Source organism: Mytilus trossulus, chromosome 2 (genome assembly GCF_036588685.1).
Source record: "Mytilus trossulus isolate FHL-02 chromosome 2, PNRI_Mtr1.1.1.hap1, whole genome shotgun sequence".
In the NCBI taxonomy this organism is placed as follows: Eukaryota; Metazoa; Mollusca; class Bivalvia; order Mytilida; family Mytilidae; genus Mytilus; species Mytilus trossulus.
Genome location: NC_086374.1, coordinates 98,293,186 through 98,313,845, shown reverse-complemented (window position 1 = coordinate 98,313,845; position 20,660 = coordinate 98,293,186). Strand labels below are relative to the sequence as shown.

The following is a 20,660-nucleotide window of genomic DNA, read 5'->3' as shown; positions in this document are numbered from 1 at the left end:
TACTTGCTAGCATATTGATCCTTAATATATGCAAATCCAACACGATACCGTAATAGAAACCAACTCAAATAGATAAAAAGACTATGTTATTCAGATCAGAACACATGGTGAAGTTCATAGTAACTTTTAATATCAACGACAATGCATGATTTCCTCTATTCCTGCCGATGATAGATGTTTTTTTTCAGGGTAGCGGCAATTCGTTTTCACTAACAAACAAAAAAAGGCTGCCATATTGTAGAAGTTACTTTTACCCCATAATCAATCAATAATAGAATCTTATATTGTGCTCTTTCAGCTTTAAGCATACTCATATTTACTAATTACATCTATGCGGGGGTTAATATCTGTAAATTGAAACATTTCGAATCACAAATTTAAATTAAAGTATCATTTGTTACCCAATTAAACCAATTAAAATAATACAATAATTGCTCAGTCCAATAATTTTGTAATGTCGTATCCACAGAAGTTAAAGATATTAATCCATTTGCAATAGCTGATTACCAATACATAGTGTTCAACTATACCAACCAATTTTAACGTGAAATCTGTCTCAAAACGTTGTATAATCAGACACACTTGCGATGTGATCTTATACTTCAACAATCAACTATGAAATACAAAAATTCGTTTTTGGTTTTGGTGCTCGAAGTTTGGTTATTTCGCACTGTAGTACGATATCGTCAAGCAGGAATATTGTCTATGATTCTTTTAAAGACGTAGATTTAATTTATTGAAAAGATAACTTTACGTAGAATTCACATCGAAAAATTGCACTGCAAATACGTTGTTTTGGTTCACCATACACACAATTTGTTTTGTAAGATATTTATTTTATTTGTATGCTGGGCTAAAACAATTAAGGTAAAAGACATCTATCTATATCTGCAAGGTACATGGCCTTTTAAAGAGAGGCTATATCTCAAATTTGTATAGGACATTGACACCGGTTACTTTTGCTTCGGTCAAACACGGCTATTTAGATTTATGGCTATCTTACAGAAGTATCTGAGTTGTGTTCAATATTGAAGCAGCTTCATAGGGCTACGTAGATTTTTGACTTCTGAATATTTTGCTAGCCTAGCTGCTAAAATCTAGATACACGTTCAGTAGTCCAAAATCTGCATAACCCTATAAATGCTACAACGATATGGAACCCAACCATGTTGATCTGAACTAATTTACCTCTCTAAAAATGAAGATATCAAAATCATTCAATTCAATGCTAATCAGACTCGTATCGTTCGGAATCTTAACAAATCATAATCGCTTCAGTGTTTTTAGTCAATAAACTTTGAATTATTTAGAATTTAGAAAATGACAAGAGTTATAGTAAAAGGGTCAAACAGTGCATTATATGCGGTTATTAACATATTGGTAATGTATGCAAATAAATCATCATAAATTAATCATTTACTCATCAAGGCCGCCTCCAGAATTATTTATAGTGTCCGATTTGATTTACAAGTTTATTTACAGGAATCATTTTTAAAAAGCGTGTGAAGGACGTTTGGTTCGACATTTAGAAAATATTGAATGACGACCAAGGAATTGGACAACAAAACAGAAACCAGTTTTGACGCAAAACGATGTGTCAAGATTTGTTGATGCATTATTTATGCCCAAACAATTACATTGCGTCGAGTAGCTTCCAAAATGTTGTATATGACTTTTTTTGGCTAAAACTACTTTTTGACACAAGTCGAATTGGCGGAAGGAAATCTTTGATATTCCAAAATACCATACCAATCCGGCAAAACATTGAAATAAGACATGTAATAAAAATCTCAATTGTTTGTAAAGTTTGCTTCCAAAATTTTGTATGTAAACTTGAAAATAGTTGTATGATGTCTTTGTATGAATCAAATACATTTCTTTATTTCTGTGATACAATTAAGATAATCCACAAATGTCAAAGTTTTTATTTCAATATATATTATAATAATACAACTACAACTACACCATTATAACAAAATAAACAAAATATAAGAGTAAAAAAAATAAATACAACAGTAGTATACCGCTGTTCGAAATTCATAAATCGATAGAGAAAAAACAAATCCGGGTTACAAACTAAAACTGAGGAAAACGCATCAAATTTAACAGAACTACGACACAAGAGCAACACAACATTAAAATATAACACACACAGAAAAGAAACTATAATTTAACAATGGCCATTTCCCTGGCTTAGTACAGGGCATATTAGAATAAAAATGGTGGGTTGAACCTGGTTTTGTGGCTTGCCAAACCTCCCGCATTATACAAATAAATTGGAGAAAAGATAGGACAGTCAGAGAAACAAATGAATTTAACCAATACGCCTGGGACAAGATCATTATTATTATTTCAAATTTAGAATAATTCATACTTTAACAGTTCATTTTATAAAATGACTATATAATAGATCAAACCTGAACAATAAGGAAACGAAGACAAACAGTAAAGACAAGATGAAGTCAAAACTTTTATATATTCAAAGACCAAAGACATTTGTATTTATGAAAGCACCGTATACTGTAAATTGCAATGACAGGATATGTCTTTCTCTCAAACAAAATACGTTTTTGTTTATTACGTTAGATCAGTCGATCTGACAAGAAATGTAACCTATGGGCGATAGTTGACATTTAATCAAATTAAGTTGGGGGAGTTAAACAATGGTTCAATTATTAATTTTGATATGTCAATTGAAAGAAAAAAAGTTTAAAACGTAGAAAAGGAAAACGCATCTAATTTTCTGTGTATGCAAAAACTATAACACTTGGTTGCTTCCTTGTCAAGCCAAGCTGGGACTATAATAGTTACAATATGTTTTACCCAATATCCAAGAAAAACGAAAAAGAAATAAAAATCAAATTACACATATAAAGTTTTACAGATCATCACTCTATTTCGGCATTTTTAAGCAGCATGGCAGGTGTTTATCCATTCAAACCTTGATTTGAAAATCAGTGTCCTTTCTTGCAGATGTTATTAAAGTATTTTATATCGCGAATTTATCAGTAAATAATCTTGTGAAATTAAAAACTTTTTGACAATTAGGAACCAATCACCCCATCTCTTATCATTCACCACTTCGACAGCATGACCAATCAAACGATTCGTTTTCATTTACTGCTGCTTCGATGAAGTAGATAGATATATTGATTATGTGATTTTAATAGCGAATAGAAAAATAAATGATAATTCTTAGTATTTGTAACAAAAGTAATTTACGGACTGGCGACAAATTCATGTTTTATCTTTAAGTATCAAATATACCTTTTTTTTTACTAATTTACATTTTATTTTATCAAATATATAGAAAACATACGTTTTATGGGTAGCTTTCATAGTTGGTTACAATATATAGAAGTGAACGAGTTTGAATACGTTCGAACAAATTATTCAAGATAAATAAGGAATTTATATATTTTCTCTAAATCCATTTTTGTTTTATTGTTTCATGGGAAAGAAACTAGCTTCTGTTAATAAATTCAATGCGTATATGAGGTATATTTGTGTTCAGTTATTTATATTAATTATATATTTGTTATGATGCTATTTATCTCAGTCATGTTTTATGTCGATTTTTTAAGACCACTTTCGTCATTTAAAAGTCTTTTGGTGGAAGTCGTATTACCAAAGCGGTCTGAAAACCTGAAATTATCCATTTTTACTGTTTTGAATTTATTCTAATAAGTTGTATGGTTTTGATTTACAAGAACTCAGACTAAGCTGCCTAATCGCACAGACTAAGAAATACAAAGTCTGGTCATTTTAAAAACAATATTCAAACACTATTTGTGAGTGTGGGAGGTGATACCATAGATGAAAGAAATAATTCCAACTTTTTGACTACTGAACTACCTTAAAACAAAACACGAAAAAGGTCAATGATATATATGACACACACAAGTTATGAATATGAATTTTAGTTGAATAAGGGCAATAACATGAGTGGTTATTTTAAACAACAAATGGAAGTTTTTAACGACCTTGACTGGCTATACAGCCCTTGCACGGTCGGTTTATTTTAAAAATGACATATAGCGGATTAGCAATTCGAGAGAAACAATGGAAATGAATTATAACCACCCTTTTCTTACCCGAAAATTAACTTAATAAATGAAGAAAAAAAATATATAACTTTACAATTGTAACATATTTGCAAAGATGTTAAAATAATAACATAATCTGAAATTCCCAAATAGCAAATTATGATATTTGACACCAATCTATTCAATTTAATATTTAGTTTATTTACAAGCGAGATTGCCTTGCATAATTAATTTGAGGGCTATTCTATACCAGTGGCCTTGAACGCATTTGCTGATTTGCATTAAAACTATTACAGATTAAAATGCACATGAAAGTAGATAAGCAGCAACCAATCTTCGTCTCCTATACTATTCCAATTGAAGCTTGTATTATATTTATGGCTATTTAAAATTTCCTTTCGGTATAACTATTTATATATTGACGGATATGTGATTTCGTTTAGTATGTCTGACTTTCAAATCAACCTCTTAAATTTGAAATAAAAATGTTAAAAGTCCATTAAAATTATTAAAAAAAAATTGTTTACGATATTTTATAAAAACACAAATTTTCCACACTTAAAAGCTTAATCATATTTTTTCCTCTGAGAAAGCAGCAAGCCCTATTCCTTCTGATCAAGTTTTCACATACAAGCCCTAGAGGCAAAAGCTAACAAAGAGTGTTCTGCATAGTTGGTAGAGCTTCTATCTCCCGTCGCCGGTGGTCTGGGATTTATGCTTTATCAAATATTAAATCTTTGCAACACTTTTTAGTAGGAATTTTCAATCAATATAAACTTCGATCTTCTCTTAATAAATTTCGATCTTCTCTAGATGGTCTGTCTGGTGATATTACTCACATTAAAGAAAGTTGTATTTAGCAGCAATAGTGGTGCTTTGTTTTTGTAAACAATGTTTAAACTAATATAATGAGTATGCCGACTTAAATAAAGGCCACGTTTTGAAACATATATGGTTCTTTGAAGAATTGAACTTCGGTAGATAGAAGAATGACCCTTTCTAAATTAATTTAATAGATATAGGAAGATGTGGTGTGAGTGTACGAATTGGTCCGTCTTCGTGTGCATTTCTACGAAATGCAAGGCAATCGATCAATGGAGATGTTTTCTTTATTAATGACATTACCAGCTATTATTTTGTTGTAATCGTGCTTACACACCGTAACCAAGTAAATAAATATTGTTTTAGTTTCAGCTTGATGACCATCTTTAATCTGTGATTTATCTTTCTAAAAAAAAGTATCATTGATATAATGCAATAAAATATCATGTCCATCTTTCCCGATGGACATAATGTACTGATTGACTCTGATTAGAAAACTATTGTTTTCCCATCGTATCGATGTAGGTGTATGTTGGAGAAATATGTCGTCTGCTGATAGTCGTCACGAGATCAAAGAAAAGTGTCGTCTGCCCTGACAGCTGTACTCCTTTTTTGTAATTTTTTCGCCACACAAGCATTTTTATCTTGTAACAAATGTAGGAAATAAAATTCAACTGTGTCAAATGATGACCAGTGACAGTAAGGCTTCAAACTTTACGACCTTTTTTCTGATATTTCAATCAGGTCAGAACTGTTACAATATCTCTAAGATGTTTGCTTTAAATACTATGGTATGGGTATAGCACAGTTGCAATATCCCTTATATGTTTGCTGTAAATCATATGGTATGGGTATAGTTTTTTTTGAAGGCATACAGTTGATTACCTCCACCTCGTTTCGACTGTAGTGGATGGTTGTCTCATTGAGAATCAAACCATTTATCTAATTTTGAAATTAGAATTATAAAGTATAGATTAGATCAAAGCTCCGTGTTGAAGGCCATACCTTGACCTATGATGGTTTACTTTTATAAAGTGTTACTTGGATGGAGAGCTGTCTTATTGACACTCATACCACACCTTCCTATATCTATCTTGGTATACTTCTGTAAAAACTGTCAGTGATGAAAATCGAATAAAATAAACAATAAAAACAAACTGCAAAGGTGAAAACGAATTTCACAAGAGACAAATAGCAATTTACAAAAATTTACATAGGAAACTAAAGACTGAAGAACATCAACCACACCAATAACTAGGGATAAACTCAGGTTGTCTGGAAGGGTATGCAGATTCTGCTTTACATGTGGTTCCTGTCAATTTGCTCATGAAAGAGAAATCAGTGGAAAAAATTATGTGGGATGTTGCATGCTCTGTGGCGCAAATGTTCCCATACCAAATCATGATATCGTCTGTTAAACGTTTCAAATTTGGAGTAGTATACGGCCCCATTCATTAAAATGTGCTTTGTTTCTCATGGGAGAGATATTATACATGTATATTACATACACATTGTTCACGTTTAATAATTATTTAGTTATTGTATCATGTTATGCTATTTATATTCATTTTTTTTCTTATATGTAAGTTACGCCTTCACTCCTTCTTCTGAAAATAGTTGCTACGTTTGCCTTGAAACATACAATTGTTTGATATTGAAGTAATCGTACCTTAAACAACTATATATGTAAATTAAAAACACATGATAATTATAAAGGTAGGACTTGTTTTTCTCACAAATACGGATATGATTCATTTATATAATTTAACAAAAAACATTTCATTTTGTACCCATTAGTGTACTATTGCGTAGGATTATCACTGATGAAATCTTTCCTTTAAAGGGGCACCTCTGGATTTTAAAGAAAAATTTCGTCTAAAAAATATCTACCTCCATTTTACTATGATTTACGACAATGATTTACGACAATGATTTAGTCAATACATGGTTCAACAAACAAGTGTGAAATTAAAACATCATCTCACCTAAAGGTATACTATATAAAGTCAAACTAGTATCTCCATAACGTTAAACTACCAGACTATAAAATTAGTCTAACCCACTGATTTAAAGATTACCACATAATTTGGATGGATGAAACGCTGAGAATTTATTATAAACTCATTCTTGTACTACAAACAAGAGCTGATTTTAACCTTTCGAAACATTTCACCAAAAAAAACCAATGAAATAAGAGTAAATGACATGCGGGTATACGTCGACGAGACATCAACTATAGTATAAACGAAAGTAATATACAGACTTCCACAAAAACCAGGTTCCACATTCAAAAGAAAAACAAAAAAGATCTAGGAAAAATACCTTAAAAGTTCTCTATTCAATTAATATAATTGAAGAAATAGCCACATATTTCCAAGGTAAGACTGGACGGAATTCTAATGTCTATAATTGATCTATAGATATTCTACGTTAACAAGAGCACAACACAATTGAAGATTTTTAAGCGTCCGAATCGTTTTTCTGGTTTCATTTTCATAGGGGACAAGCAACCCTAAATAAGTCAAAACAAGGTTCCCGTGGCCTTTATCTGTTTGGCTCCTACATATATAACATCTAAGGCGCCCAGATACCCGTATCTTGCAAGAGTGAGAACCAGTCTATAATCGAAAGTTGAACTTTCAATAGTATATTCAAACTCGGTGAATTGCAAATAACTTGTGTGTCAAATATTCAGCAATGTTACACTATATTATATGCATATCAGAGAATGAGATCAAGACAACAATTACCTCACATGCTATACCCTATTAAAAACGCAAACATTCAATTAAGAAATTCAGACGATAATGCAACAAATACATGCAATCAACAATCGCTTATGCTTTTATTATCTTATTGTATAGGATTTTAACTGCACTATAAGGAATTTAATGGAATATTTTTTGGTGTTATTAAAATTACTATTGGCAATTTATAGGCATCCGATGTTCTTATTTGCCTAGCTGCCAATTCGTTTTGGCATGAGGTAGGTTCAGATGTATTCTTAAACTTTCCGTTCGAAAGAAGCTCTAAATAATTTGAAATTATTTTATCAATTAATTTATTATAATCGTTCTAATAGAAAATTATAATTTAATTACAATTAAAACGTCTAAGAGTTTACATAATCAAAACATTCAAATATTGCTGCTCTATATAGTAGCGACACTCAAAACGACCGAAGAGTGACAGCCTTTTCGATGATTTGGTACTTGCATCTGTCACATTTATGTAAGATGTGTGCTCTTAATAAATCATACCCCTTTTTTTTTATTTTTATAAAAATCTATTCAAAGTTTAAGATAAAATATACAGTATAAAGCTAACCCTTACGACTATATGATATGACAAAAGAACTTTCGAAGTCCTCTAGAAGTTACATCAATTACTATTGGAAGTAAAAGAAGACAATGACAGTGTATCTATTATTTAAGGATACATTTGGGATTTGGGTAACCATACACAAAAAAAAACCAGATTCAAAACCCATTTGAAATCAAAAGACATTTTAAACGACAAAAGAAAGCGGAACCACCCATTAAAAAAAAATGTATTTTACATATTTGATACTTATTATAATAACCAATGAACTCTAATATGACTCAAAAGGAAATCTTCAAAGTAAAGCTTCCATTTAAGAAGATTTTTATCGTAAAATTGACTACTAAATGAAAGGTAGATTGTGAGTAAGCTATAGGATAAAGGACATGTTATATTGATATTTTGTAATAAACCAATATAGATAATGTTAGATTTAATGCAGAACGGAAGTTTTTCACTTTATTTAATGTGACAATAAACTTTTGTTTCAAGGGTATAACACCTTGATATAGAACCTCTTAAGTGAAGAGAAAAAAATTCTAACTTGGATAGTGATAGTATAAAGTATATAAGACAATGACTTGGCTGATGACCCACTGGCCCTTTAAAAAAACAGTTTGTCTCGAGTCTTGTTCATACAAGAAACCTCCCTTAAAGCACGAGGGAAAAATCCTTCACTTTATTGATTAAATGGCAGTTAAAATATTTTAAAATAATCTTTTCAAATATATTTAAAATTAAAAGAGTGAGTTGACTAGGATTGAAGCGACTGCACTTTTCCGTTCTTTTATTTCCGTAAATAATCGTGTACTTTTTCCCGTATTATCATATACCCTTCCTTTTAAAATGAATCATGATTCAATTTATATGCAACAAATATATAAATGATTTTCATGTCATTCATTTCATCTTAACATTTTCTTTTGACGGATGTAAATTTCAAGATGTTATCATGTTTTTTTCCGTAAATGATTCTGTCAAATTCTTTGTATCTTCTATCAGTTATATGATTGTTGTTGCCACCAACGGTGGGCGATAGACTTAACGTCATTTAAAAAGTCAAATAGGTTTAATATCTGCCGAAAATCATTAGGTGCTGATTTGAGGACACACTAATACGGATTTCCGAAATTTAAAGCCAAGCATAACAATTAAAATGTTATAATATTTTGATCATAAATTTGTAATCAATAGTTATTTTATATTTAAAATACTTTTAAGTTAAAAAAAAAGAAAATATCAGTATATACTTCCTTTATCAGAAATAATGTTAAAATTTTCCGCATTCAGAAGAAATAAAGAAATCATATGAACGGAAAAGTCATGAATTACCACTAATATGATACTGACACAAATTATTCTTTTGTCAGATATATAATAAAGCAAATTATTTTTTTGTGTGTGAACTGGCTTTAAAAATGGAAGAGAAAACTGAGTTATAAAATTTTGCTGTTTTTGCATGGTACTCTTGCAGGGAAATTGTGAACTGGACATTTTGATATAGTCAACTCGGTCGAAACGGACCAATATTTTCCGATGATACACATTTATATTTATGGTAAAGACTTTAACTTGATGGCTTTGCCGAGTTGAATTATTGTTGGGGTTCGACCCACGGTGGTACGGTGATGTTTTAGAACCTTATATTACCATTGATTGCAAAACCAAATAACAGAGATAGTTATCATACCAAAGTATTGTTGTACGTGCATACAAAATGCATGCTCCATCTCTACTTCATGTTTACCATCTGTTGATTATTGACAATCTATCTCGTTTAGTGTTACCACGAGAAAGAGTAGATAGAAATGCAATGAAGATGTGTTGATCTTAAATAATATGATTGGTTTTCTCTTGTATTTTTAAACCCAGAGTGCTTTCTTGATATCTGGCTGAAAAGTTTGAGCCTACTGACTGCCATTTACTCTTTCAAACTTGCATGGTCAAGTAATATACCGATTTTTTTTTCGCTCTTTAACTGCTTGTGATATAGGTCGCTGGACTAAAAGCAACACATATAGCAATTCGATTTGTGTAGAGGTCAATCAAAATTAAACTTACTCCTTGTAAAAAAATCTGCTTCTTGACTCTAGTATTGACATCTTCTTGTGCATGTCATGTGATAACAGTATTTCCAAAAATATACTAGACCGTCGGTGTTCCCGTTTGAATGGTTTTACACTAGTAATTTTGGGGACCTTTATAGCTTGTTGTTCGGTATGAGCCAAGGCTCCGTGTGGAAGGCCGTACTTTAACCTATAATGGTTTACTTTTAAAATTGTTATTTGGATGGAGAGTTGTCTCATTGGCACTCACACCACATCTTCCTATATCTAGTAAATAACATTTTTAATTTTGATCGATAATTTAAATGATATTAAAGCTTTGAATGAACTGATTAGCATTTTTGAAGCTGAATTGTTGGTCACTCTGAGAGGGATAAGAAAGCCACAACGACTTTCTAACAGTCTGCATATCTAAGTGGTTTTATTTTCCAGGTGGGCCCTATCAAAGGTCGAGATCTTTTGAACATTTTTATTTTGTGATAATTTATCAGATCAATTGACCATAAAACTGACCACAGGGCTGTAGACAGATATCCATATGTTATGATGTGTTTCAATATTAACTGGTTTGGACAGATTAGTTCTATATTATATAGTTTTAATTGTTATTTGCTTATAATTGATATAGTTTACAACGTATTAACGAGATTGACTTGTAGTATTACGATTTTATTTGATTTTCCTGTAGTGAAATCACTTTGATGACTAAAATTTTATCAGTTTAAATTGGTTTTCATTATTTTTCTCCAATATTTGTGTGTCAAACATCTCAACGTAAAGAACACATGCATCAGTTGAATAAGAAATCGGCAATAAGTTCAGCGCCCTCTTTCCACTTCAGTTTCTCTTATGGAGTCCATGGGTCGTAGTTGTTGAATATAAGGGCGGGATAATTCGGGTTACTTAGGACAATTTGTTAGAGGTAAATAAAAGAGGGTCTGAATTTGGGTATGTGTCCCTCATTTCTGTATTAATTTTTGCTTCATTTTATTTTTTCTGTAAACCCCATTACACACCCTCATGTTAAGTATACATGTTGTACGTTATAAGACAAAAATAACCAATACAACGAATAAAGTATTATACATTTCTGTATATGTATTGACATTTTTTCAATAATCATTTCTTATCTAGGGAAACTCGAACGTTATATCAATTAGTTTTAATAGTACATCTTATGCAAGGGCTAGAAAATGCAAAAATAGAACAAAGCGAAAGGAGTCAATTAAAAAAACCCAGCAAACATGGAACAATATTATGAAATCAAACATCAAATGAATCGGTTTCTGATACAGATATTTGTTTATACTAATATAGGTTAAATTGTGATTTTACGCGAAAAAAAAAGTGATAGCATCTCATGTAAACCAATCTGTACAAAGAGGTTTCAAATCTCTACTTATTCTATCGCTTTTGTATTTTATTGCCGTTCCAGACTACGAAATCACCTTGAAAAATTCCAGTACTATCATGAATATCGTTGTTTTTTGTTTGAAACAACTGTGACATAGATTAAAAGGAAAAACACTTGTAAAGACAGATGCTGTACGTTTAATATTTTATAATGTTGTCATTTGCTACTCATCGATTTACATAAAGGATCAATTTAAATAATAAAAAGATGATATAATAACTAGTACTAATGGAGTCATGAAATTTTCATATTTTAATTATTATAAGCTTCTAATTTTAATGTTTTACACATAATTATGAGTTTAAATGGTTTAGTTCTGTTGGTATATTTGTAGACTTCTAGTTAACAGAATAAAAATCTAATAATACTATGAGACTTGAGTTTTAGTACAGTGTCCTTATTTTGGATAATTTGAAGATCAGTTAAAATTATAAAGTGGGAATCACAGTATAAAATTTTGATTATTCTCTGAAATCCGACAAAGCAAAGGTATCTGAACAACAAACAACAAATATACAGACTTAAAATAAAGGTGTTATCTTAAATGTTATTTGTGTCATAAAACTCGAAACACGAATTATAACCATTGTTTTAGATGGGAGGAACCAAAATGCGTCATCGTTATTTCTCACTTACACAAAATTCAGGCCCAACATTCTTAGTTTGCCTGATATAATTATATCTATTTCAAATAATAAGAAGTAGTTGTACGTAACAAACTATTCCATTTATAAATTAAAATATACTTTAAAAACTGCAAAATCTTCATCGTTAAATTAAAGTGTTGATGGTGCCGTAACGTAACATATCCCCCCTGGAAGAAATACCAGATCTGAGCAGACGAGTTTGGTCTCAGTCTGGTTTTCAGTTTGTTATTTATTTTTCTTATTTGTTGTGGACAATTTGGTCTTTTTGTGCTCCTAACGTGGGCGGCTATTAATCTTAAATCAGAAAAGAGGAAGGGTATTTCTTACAAACTTCAGATACTGAGCTGCTATTTGGTTCATAAGCGTATGCCTTTTGTCCCGGATGACCTACTTTTCAGGGAGTCCTTAGTTTCTTTTTGTCCCAGTGTTATCTGTCCCTTTGCCTCGCACCAAAATATTATATCAATATAAACCAGTGACAGATACAATAAAAAGTATAACACGTGTAGTAAGGAGATGTGGTATGATTGCCCATGAGAAAACTATCCACTAGAGTTCAAATGAAGAGGAGTAAGCCAGTTTTGTGTTTATAATGTTTTAAATGTGCACATGCACTTAGATCTAACATTATTATATCTTTCCTGGTGCAGTTTGTACAGTGCAACATATAAACACGAATATTAAATATACATTCTTGTGGTCAGTTAATATATAATTCACATATAAATATGCAGTTTCCTAAGCATTTCAAAATCGTTTTAAGAAATATGCAAACGACCTCACTTTCTAAACACATTTATAAATGTGAAAAAAGTAACCAGTAGCTTAAAGCGATAGCATCGATAGTGTCTGGTTATATATTATTAAAATATGACACATACAACGATTAATAAAACAGCAAATTCGTTTCATCTTTGACAATTTCCTTGCCATCACAACCAAAACACTGCACACAACCTAATACATAACACTAATCCATTTACTATGACAAAAAAATAATAATAAATGTATAGTGTATGATAATGAACTGATGAATGCATGGGTGGTCTCTAACTCATCGTATGACCCGAGAAAACATTTTGTCTCCGACTAAATAATAATACAGTGACAGTCACTGTAGTTTGTAGTCTATACATTTTAAGAATTAAGATTAACTTGTGGCTACTTGAGTTACAATATAGTTTTTAAAAAGGTACTTAGTTGTTTATATGAGCTGACCAATAGAATTGTATTATTTAGATGCAAGGTAATGATATTTTTGAAAAAGGAAGATAGTTATTACCAAAACTTGATTATTTAGATGCAAGATGGTGGTTTCAATATGATTGTTTTTAGCTGGATAATGAAGTTCAAGATTGCAAATATAATTGAAATTATTCGACTGCAAATGCATTTGAACCACATAAACATTTTATTATCTTAACACCTTTGTTTTCATCCTTCGGCTACTCAGTACATGTTGTATTTAACATACTATTCGTTGTGGTTTATTTATTTCATTATTAGATTTTAATTTGTATTCATATAAAACACTGAAATGTGAATCTGGTGTAATATCCCATTGTTCGACTATAGTGTCTATGTTTAGTGTGGATTTCGTCATTAATTCAAACGACATTTTTTGTTTATTAATTTTTTCGTTTAAATGAGATATATGAGCACCATGTATTGGAAATATAAAAAAGGAGAATGGAGAAAATGCAAACTGATTTTGGATAATTTATTTATCTATTTTGCATTGTTTTAGTGTCAAAATCAGTTGATCCAAATAAAGACTATTTATACAAAGGATTTCAAATGGGTTTATAACGTACCATAACCTTAAGTAGGAACATTGAAGATATATCCCAAACTATTATGTTAGTAAACTTGGGAATGGAAATGGGGAATATGTCAAAGAGACAACAACCCGACCAAGACAACTTCAGAACACGCAGTTGTACAGCAATATTATTTATGGATTCTAATATTGAAAACCTCAATAAAAATATCATATTTGAAAATGAAATTGACACTTACATACTCTTAAATGCAATTATTCATTCAATGACCGATAATATAAATAAATTATGTGAAATGTACAAATTTATGAACAACAATCGTAATAAAGCAAATCGCTCATTTCCTTTTCCTATCAAAGTTTAGGACAAGCTGACATCAGAGTCCGGGCTCTGACCTGATATCTTAGTTATATAAGTTTCAAAATTAATTTATTAATATTCAAACATTTTATATTACCATTCTCTTTTTATTTTTAGAGTTAATGTATTAAATATGAACTGAGAAAAAATTACACACTTTTCAAAAGAGAAGTCACAGAGAAGTGCAATTGGGTGGTGTTAAAGATATCAGCATCCTTTTTTCCATCTTTATTGCAAAAGGTGAAGTTTTGTAGAAAAAAGTGACAAATTTGTACAACAGTTTATTTTTGTTTGATTACTTTATAGCAGTAATTTACATTTTGACACTGTTACATATTTTTAATGTGTGTAAGACTTATCTCTTCAATTCAGTATGGTGACATTAATTTACTTTATGGGAACATATACTCAAGGACGACAAAAGACTCGGTAATATTTATTCCAAAAAATATAATTTATATAATAATTCGACATTTCTATGCTTGAAGAAAATAATTTATGAATACTTATTTTTTTAAAAGTAATATGAATCTCTCTACAGTTAACATCTCTTTCTATCTTAAATGGACTGAAATACATTTGTAAGATGAAAAACAGGGAAATGTAGCTTAAATAGACAATTTGCATTCATAAACATTGTCGTAAATTATGTTTATTTCTTTAATGTGCAAATTATACTAGTTTTAGTGAATAATTATTAAAAATCGACCCACACTTTTGCAGATATATAGATATTATTTCTGTCGCGACATAATTAGTAAATAAATGACTATATAACCAAAATGTATGACACCATCTGAGAGTAACTCTCACAAATAAAACAATTTTCCCATAACTAACACATGTGATCGCTGGGGCGTTATATTTTTATTTTTGTAAATGCATTCAGTTACCTTTACCTACGATGGGGAAAATTTGAAATATATTAGAAACATTTACAATTTAGTCAATGATAGAATCATTTGGGTATATGATATTTCATACATTAAAATTCGTTGTTCAATTGACTATTTATTGTGTACGCTTAATTTTCTTTCGTCAACACATTTATTTATCTTCTTCCATTTGAAAAGTTTATCCGGGTTGAACAAGTATAATGTATATACGATAATGGATTTTGTGTAAATGGTGATTGAAATGTATCTATATACTCATTAATGTTATAGTTAAATTAAGAGAAAACATTTCTAAGAGAAGTATTGACGCCAAACAAAAAAATGTTTTTTTATACGAGCGATTAAATTGTTTTGTAAAATTTGTCACCCTTATCCAGGACGTGAACTCGGACGATAAAACGAAAAAGTGATGAAGGAAAAAATTGTTACTCAAAAGGGACTAGACTCTTTCCCAAGGAGCTTTTTTTTTACTGGTTTAATGGTGTTATTTGAATAAAATATTTTTTGTGGAAGGCACCTTGCTTGTATATCCCACGATAATTGTATTACATGCTTTTTCATCCATTTTATCACTTTTACTGGATAATTTTTAAATGGATTGAATTATAAATTATTTTCCAAAAAACAAAAACAAGTTAATGATATCTAAAACATTTTATGTTTTTTTTAGCAAAAACATATTACGACGCTACAAATAAAAATGGGAAATTCACAATATTATATTTTCATTATTTCATAACCGTTCAATCATTTAAAATTATATCTCTTTTAAATTGCTTTTATTTTTACATTAAATTTTACATGCATAAAAATTGTATAGATTCAAATTGCTGCATTTGAGCAGTTGTTTTGTGTGAAAAACAAATATAATAATAACAAGTAGGAGTTATTATATATTAATAAAGATGAAAAATATGAACGAACTGAAACCGATTTGTGGGTCGTTAAAGGTTTGTCATTAATGTTTTGAAAATTTGTGGTTAGCATAAATGACGTTCGAATCTACATTTGTTAATATATTTTGATTTATTACCAATGTATAGGAAATTACTATGTAATGTCATTGAGAATACTAAGCACTTAACATTGTAAATAACAGTTTAAAAGAATGAGTTCTGATATACCAAAACACTGTAAGTATATAGATCTCTGTCTTCATCAACGTTGAACAAGGATAAAAATGGAATTTTAAAAATGTCCATAAAAAAACTTTGATTGTTTGTAATGAAGAGAAGTGAGTTTATAATTTCAAAGTTTTAAAATGGTCCATAAACAAATTCTGTTAATTTTAAATATAGAATAACTATTTGATGAGTTCTGAGAATAAATCATGGTGTCTTACCTCTTTGGCAGAAAGATGAGTAAGCTGACATTGAAGTAGCTTTATTGAGGTCTAAAGCATCGGGCCCCCTCCATGAATTATCTAATACATTTAGTCGTTGATGACTGCTACAACTGCAAGAAATGGCACAGCAGCTTCTTTGAGAATCGTCCCTAGGGGTGTCATTGTCCCCTCGAATATTTGAACTTTTATATAGTAAATTCTCATATCCGCTTTTCATTAATGAATTATTATCCCTTGGGGACATACCTTCAGATGTCGCTGGGGTGCACAGTTTCCAGTCTGTATTTGCATGCTGCTTAGCTGTGTCCGAGGGCAAGGAATACACTGATCCGGGGGTGAAATACCCCGAATGGGGCCAAGTCCCATACATGTGCGGATAGTTTCTATCACAATTAGCACCATCGGCATACGAGGGTATATGCCACCCACGAAAGGCATACGGATTCATAGCCGCCATCAAGAAATGTTTCTTAGGCTGTTTTCTTTAACTCACTTATTTCTCAGTTAATAACTCGTTCTAATATAAGATACACAAAACAATTTCATCAACGTAACTATTCGGTATGTCTTGCGGTATACTATTTCATCAGTTGAGATGTTTATGGCGTTGACAAGTATTCTATCTTATTAAGTATCCAGTTCTGTTTTTGCGACAGTGCCTATTAAAATAATACTACACATCGATAGCTTGCTATCTAGATATTGATTGGTTAGCTGTAACAACAGGCGGACGATATAAAGACATACATGACCTCACGCGAGGTCAACTGACAGTTATCGTCGCTACGGAACAGTGATTGCCTTCGTTCGCTCGCGCATAAAATTTTCTACAAATAAAACATAGATAAATGTTATAAACAAAGCATACATTCATTTGCTATTTCTTTGTTTTTCTAACATAAATCACTAATTTGATTATTATAAAGTTTAATACAGATCTTGGGACCACCTACATTGGATAATAGACAAATGGTAATCTTTTTTTTATATCTGTAAACGTTAAAAGAAATAATAATAACAAAACATTGACATAAAATTCTATCCGTTTATAATTTTTATATGTATTCTGTGTATTCGTTATATTTTAACCTTTTTGTTTTAATTTTTGCTTAATTTGTTTTGTTAATTAATTTGAAAAAGAAAGCTGCATCATAACTTTAGTATTTCACATAATGATGAATTTGATGAATTTGTTGGAAATGAATTATTTATTATAAAAATTCTTAGAAGAATTAGGAACACAGAATTTTTAAGATTAATTTTATTTAATCAAAAGTTCAATCTCTATAAAAGAAATATAAAAATTAGATTTTAACAGCCATTATTAAAACTGACGTTTACAGCTGAAACATGGAGTTTTTATTCGAAATTGATGACATATTATTCATTTGGGCTTGTTTAAAGCCAATAAATTAGTTCGAACAATATTGATCAAATATAAATAAAATAATTGCTATAAAATTTACCATATAAACTGTAAATGATGTTTAATCGAAATGAAATAATAAAATCTAAATAAAATACCGACATATATCCAATACTTAAACAAAAACAGTGTACATATCTACTCAAAAGATATATGAAATATCAAAAAACCACAATAAAGTATAATTCCACTAGTATATATTTCATATATTTTATCTTAATATGCAAACCTAACAGTCGTTAAAGGTCACCATTTGGAAAATTTTAAATAAAATAAATAACGGTTAATAAATAAAACAAAATACCATAACATTTGATAAAAATATGGAATATATCCTATTTATTATTAATTTTACAATTAAAACATGAAGAAACGTCAGGAGTTGTAACTATCTTTTCGATTGTTTATTTTTTATATATATTTCTAAATTTTTATCAGGTTATGTATAACACAATTTGTTTTACGCATTACATATGTCTTTGTTGATACCTTTTACCGAAAGCAGCCACCATATAACTAAATACAAAAAATGCATCTGTGTTTTTATCAATTATTTAAAAAGTCAATTTCAAAAAGTAAAAATGTACTAATATAGAATTTTTTGTTTGTAATAACACCGACTTACAAGATTAAAAACTAAATTTTGTTAAGTCGATGATGACTTTCATGAATTATATCGTTAACGTATGAAATATTTAAAAAAAAAAAAGATATTGATACAAGAAAATATTAAGATAGAAAGCGTTTTGCTCATGAGACTAAAAAATATCAAGTTTAGATATTTCATAATTAAAGGCAACAGTAACGATGTTCAAAACTCATATATATTGATCGAAAAAAACCAAATCCAAGCCTTTGTTTAGAAATTAAATTACATTTGAACATTCCATCTACTTGTCTAAACTAATTCCACGTCGCTTCATGTATCTATTTATTTACAAATATCTATACTATTTTCAATTGAATGAAATAACTGCAAGATAATATGAAAGATTTTAATGAATAAATCATCGATATTTCATATTAGCTTTTAATACAAATTTAACTGTAATATAATTAATATGAATTACCACATGTACATTTCTGAACTTTACAACTGTTTTGGTTCTTATTCATTTTTGGCTTTCAAATATTCTGCTTTGAGCATTTTCAAGGGGTGGGGGGGGGGGGGGTGGGGGGGGGGGGGGGTAAATCCAAAAATGCACTTCGGACGCATGAAATTTGTTAAGTGTTGGTTTATTCATTTATTAAAATAAGTGACTGAACAAGATGGAAGGTATTTAAATATGAAGATATACACGACGTTTTAAAACAAAAACGAACATCGTTTATAAAATTAATTTTTAATATTTTATTGAAGCATATTTTAATACAAATGCAAAATTACATACAGCCAAAAAAGTATTTGGACAAAATACCATCTTAAAATTTCAATGTGAATTTATAAAAAAAATGTTTTCAAACCAAACGAAAGAGTACGTACCTTTTAATAACTGAATACACTTAGCTATAACCGAATATACTTAGCAATATGTGTCCTATCTAAAAATGTAAATGAATATGATATAACTTTCATATTTTGATTTTATGAGAAATTTTGTTTTATGTAAATCCAGAATGAAATCTCATGCTAATTGTGGAACAAACTTTGACCATTACTGTCAACTTAAATGAAGAAAACAGAATAAATGCCATACCAATGTAGATTAGGAAGATGAATTCTACAGTCTGTTTTATGGAATATAGAATGTTTTTGCTTTTAGTAATAATTATTTATCACACATATAGTACATATATAACACATACAGTTAAGTAATTATTCATATTTACTATACCATGCTTAAAACATCTTAACTTTTTGTTTTTATGATAATGTCGTTGTCATTTTAAATACTGCAAATTGATGTTTTACTCCAGTATAGTGTCTTATACTCAAATTAATTATTATTGTAAGTGTTTCCTTTTTGTCTGGCACCTTTCTTGACGTAAGCAGAATGAAATGGAAAGCAAAGTAAAAAAGAAAATTTCTCACAATGAAAATGTAGGAACGAAAAATCTTTACCAGCTAGTTGAATTGATCATATAAAAATTTCTAATGTATCGGAATATACTCATCGTTTTGAATTTATTTAGGTGCAAACTGGTACTTTTTTTTATTTGTTGTGAAAGATTGATAAATATTTGCACAATTTTTAAAGTATCTGCTCATACAGAAAAAGAAAAAAAGAAAAAAAATCCAAAAACTAAAATATATTCGGAGCGCTCTTGATTTCAACTGTTATTCTTGATTCAAATACCTTCAAGAAATTATAAACTGAAAGGCGATAAGTTCTATTATACTTTCTTATTGATTAATTCATTTAAACTTTAATTGGAAGAAGTAAACAAAATAATGGATATTCTCACAGAATTTTAAACTGCAATAAAACTGTAAATTTTATATTATTGAAAATACTTATATGCTACCAATTTTAATAGTCTTAAAGAATAAACAAAATAATAATATTGTTTCCATTTCATATACGAATTTTTATCT

The 20,660-nt window shown here is 29.7% G+C and overlaps 1 protein-coding gene across 1 annotated transcript in view; it reads right to left on the bottom strand.

Moving 5' to 3' along the window:
• The window catches only part of LOC134708496 (homeobox protein Hox-D11a-like), a 32,488-nt gene extending 15,065 nt beyond the window's left edge, over nt 1–17,423 (bottom strand). Inside the window, exon 1 of the mRNA XM_063569082.1 lies at nt 16,696–17,423. Coding sequence (XP_063425152.1) covers nt 16,696–17,155 — 460 coding nt within the window. The 5' untranslated portion in view covers nt 17,156–17,423. The remainder of the gene's footprint in view (nt 1–16,695) is intronic.
• Nucleotides 17,424–20,660: the final 3,237 nt, after the last annotated feature.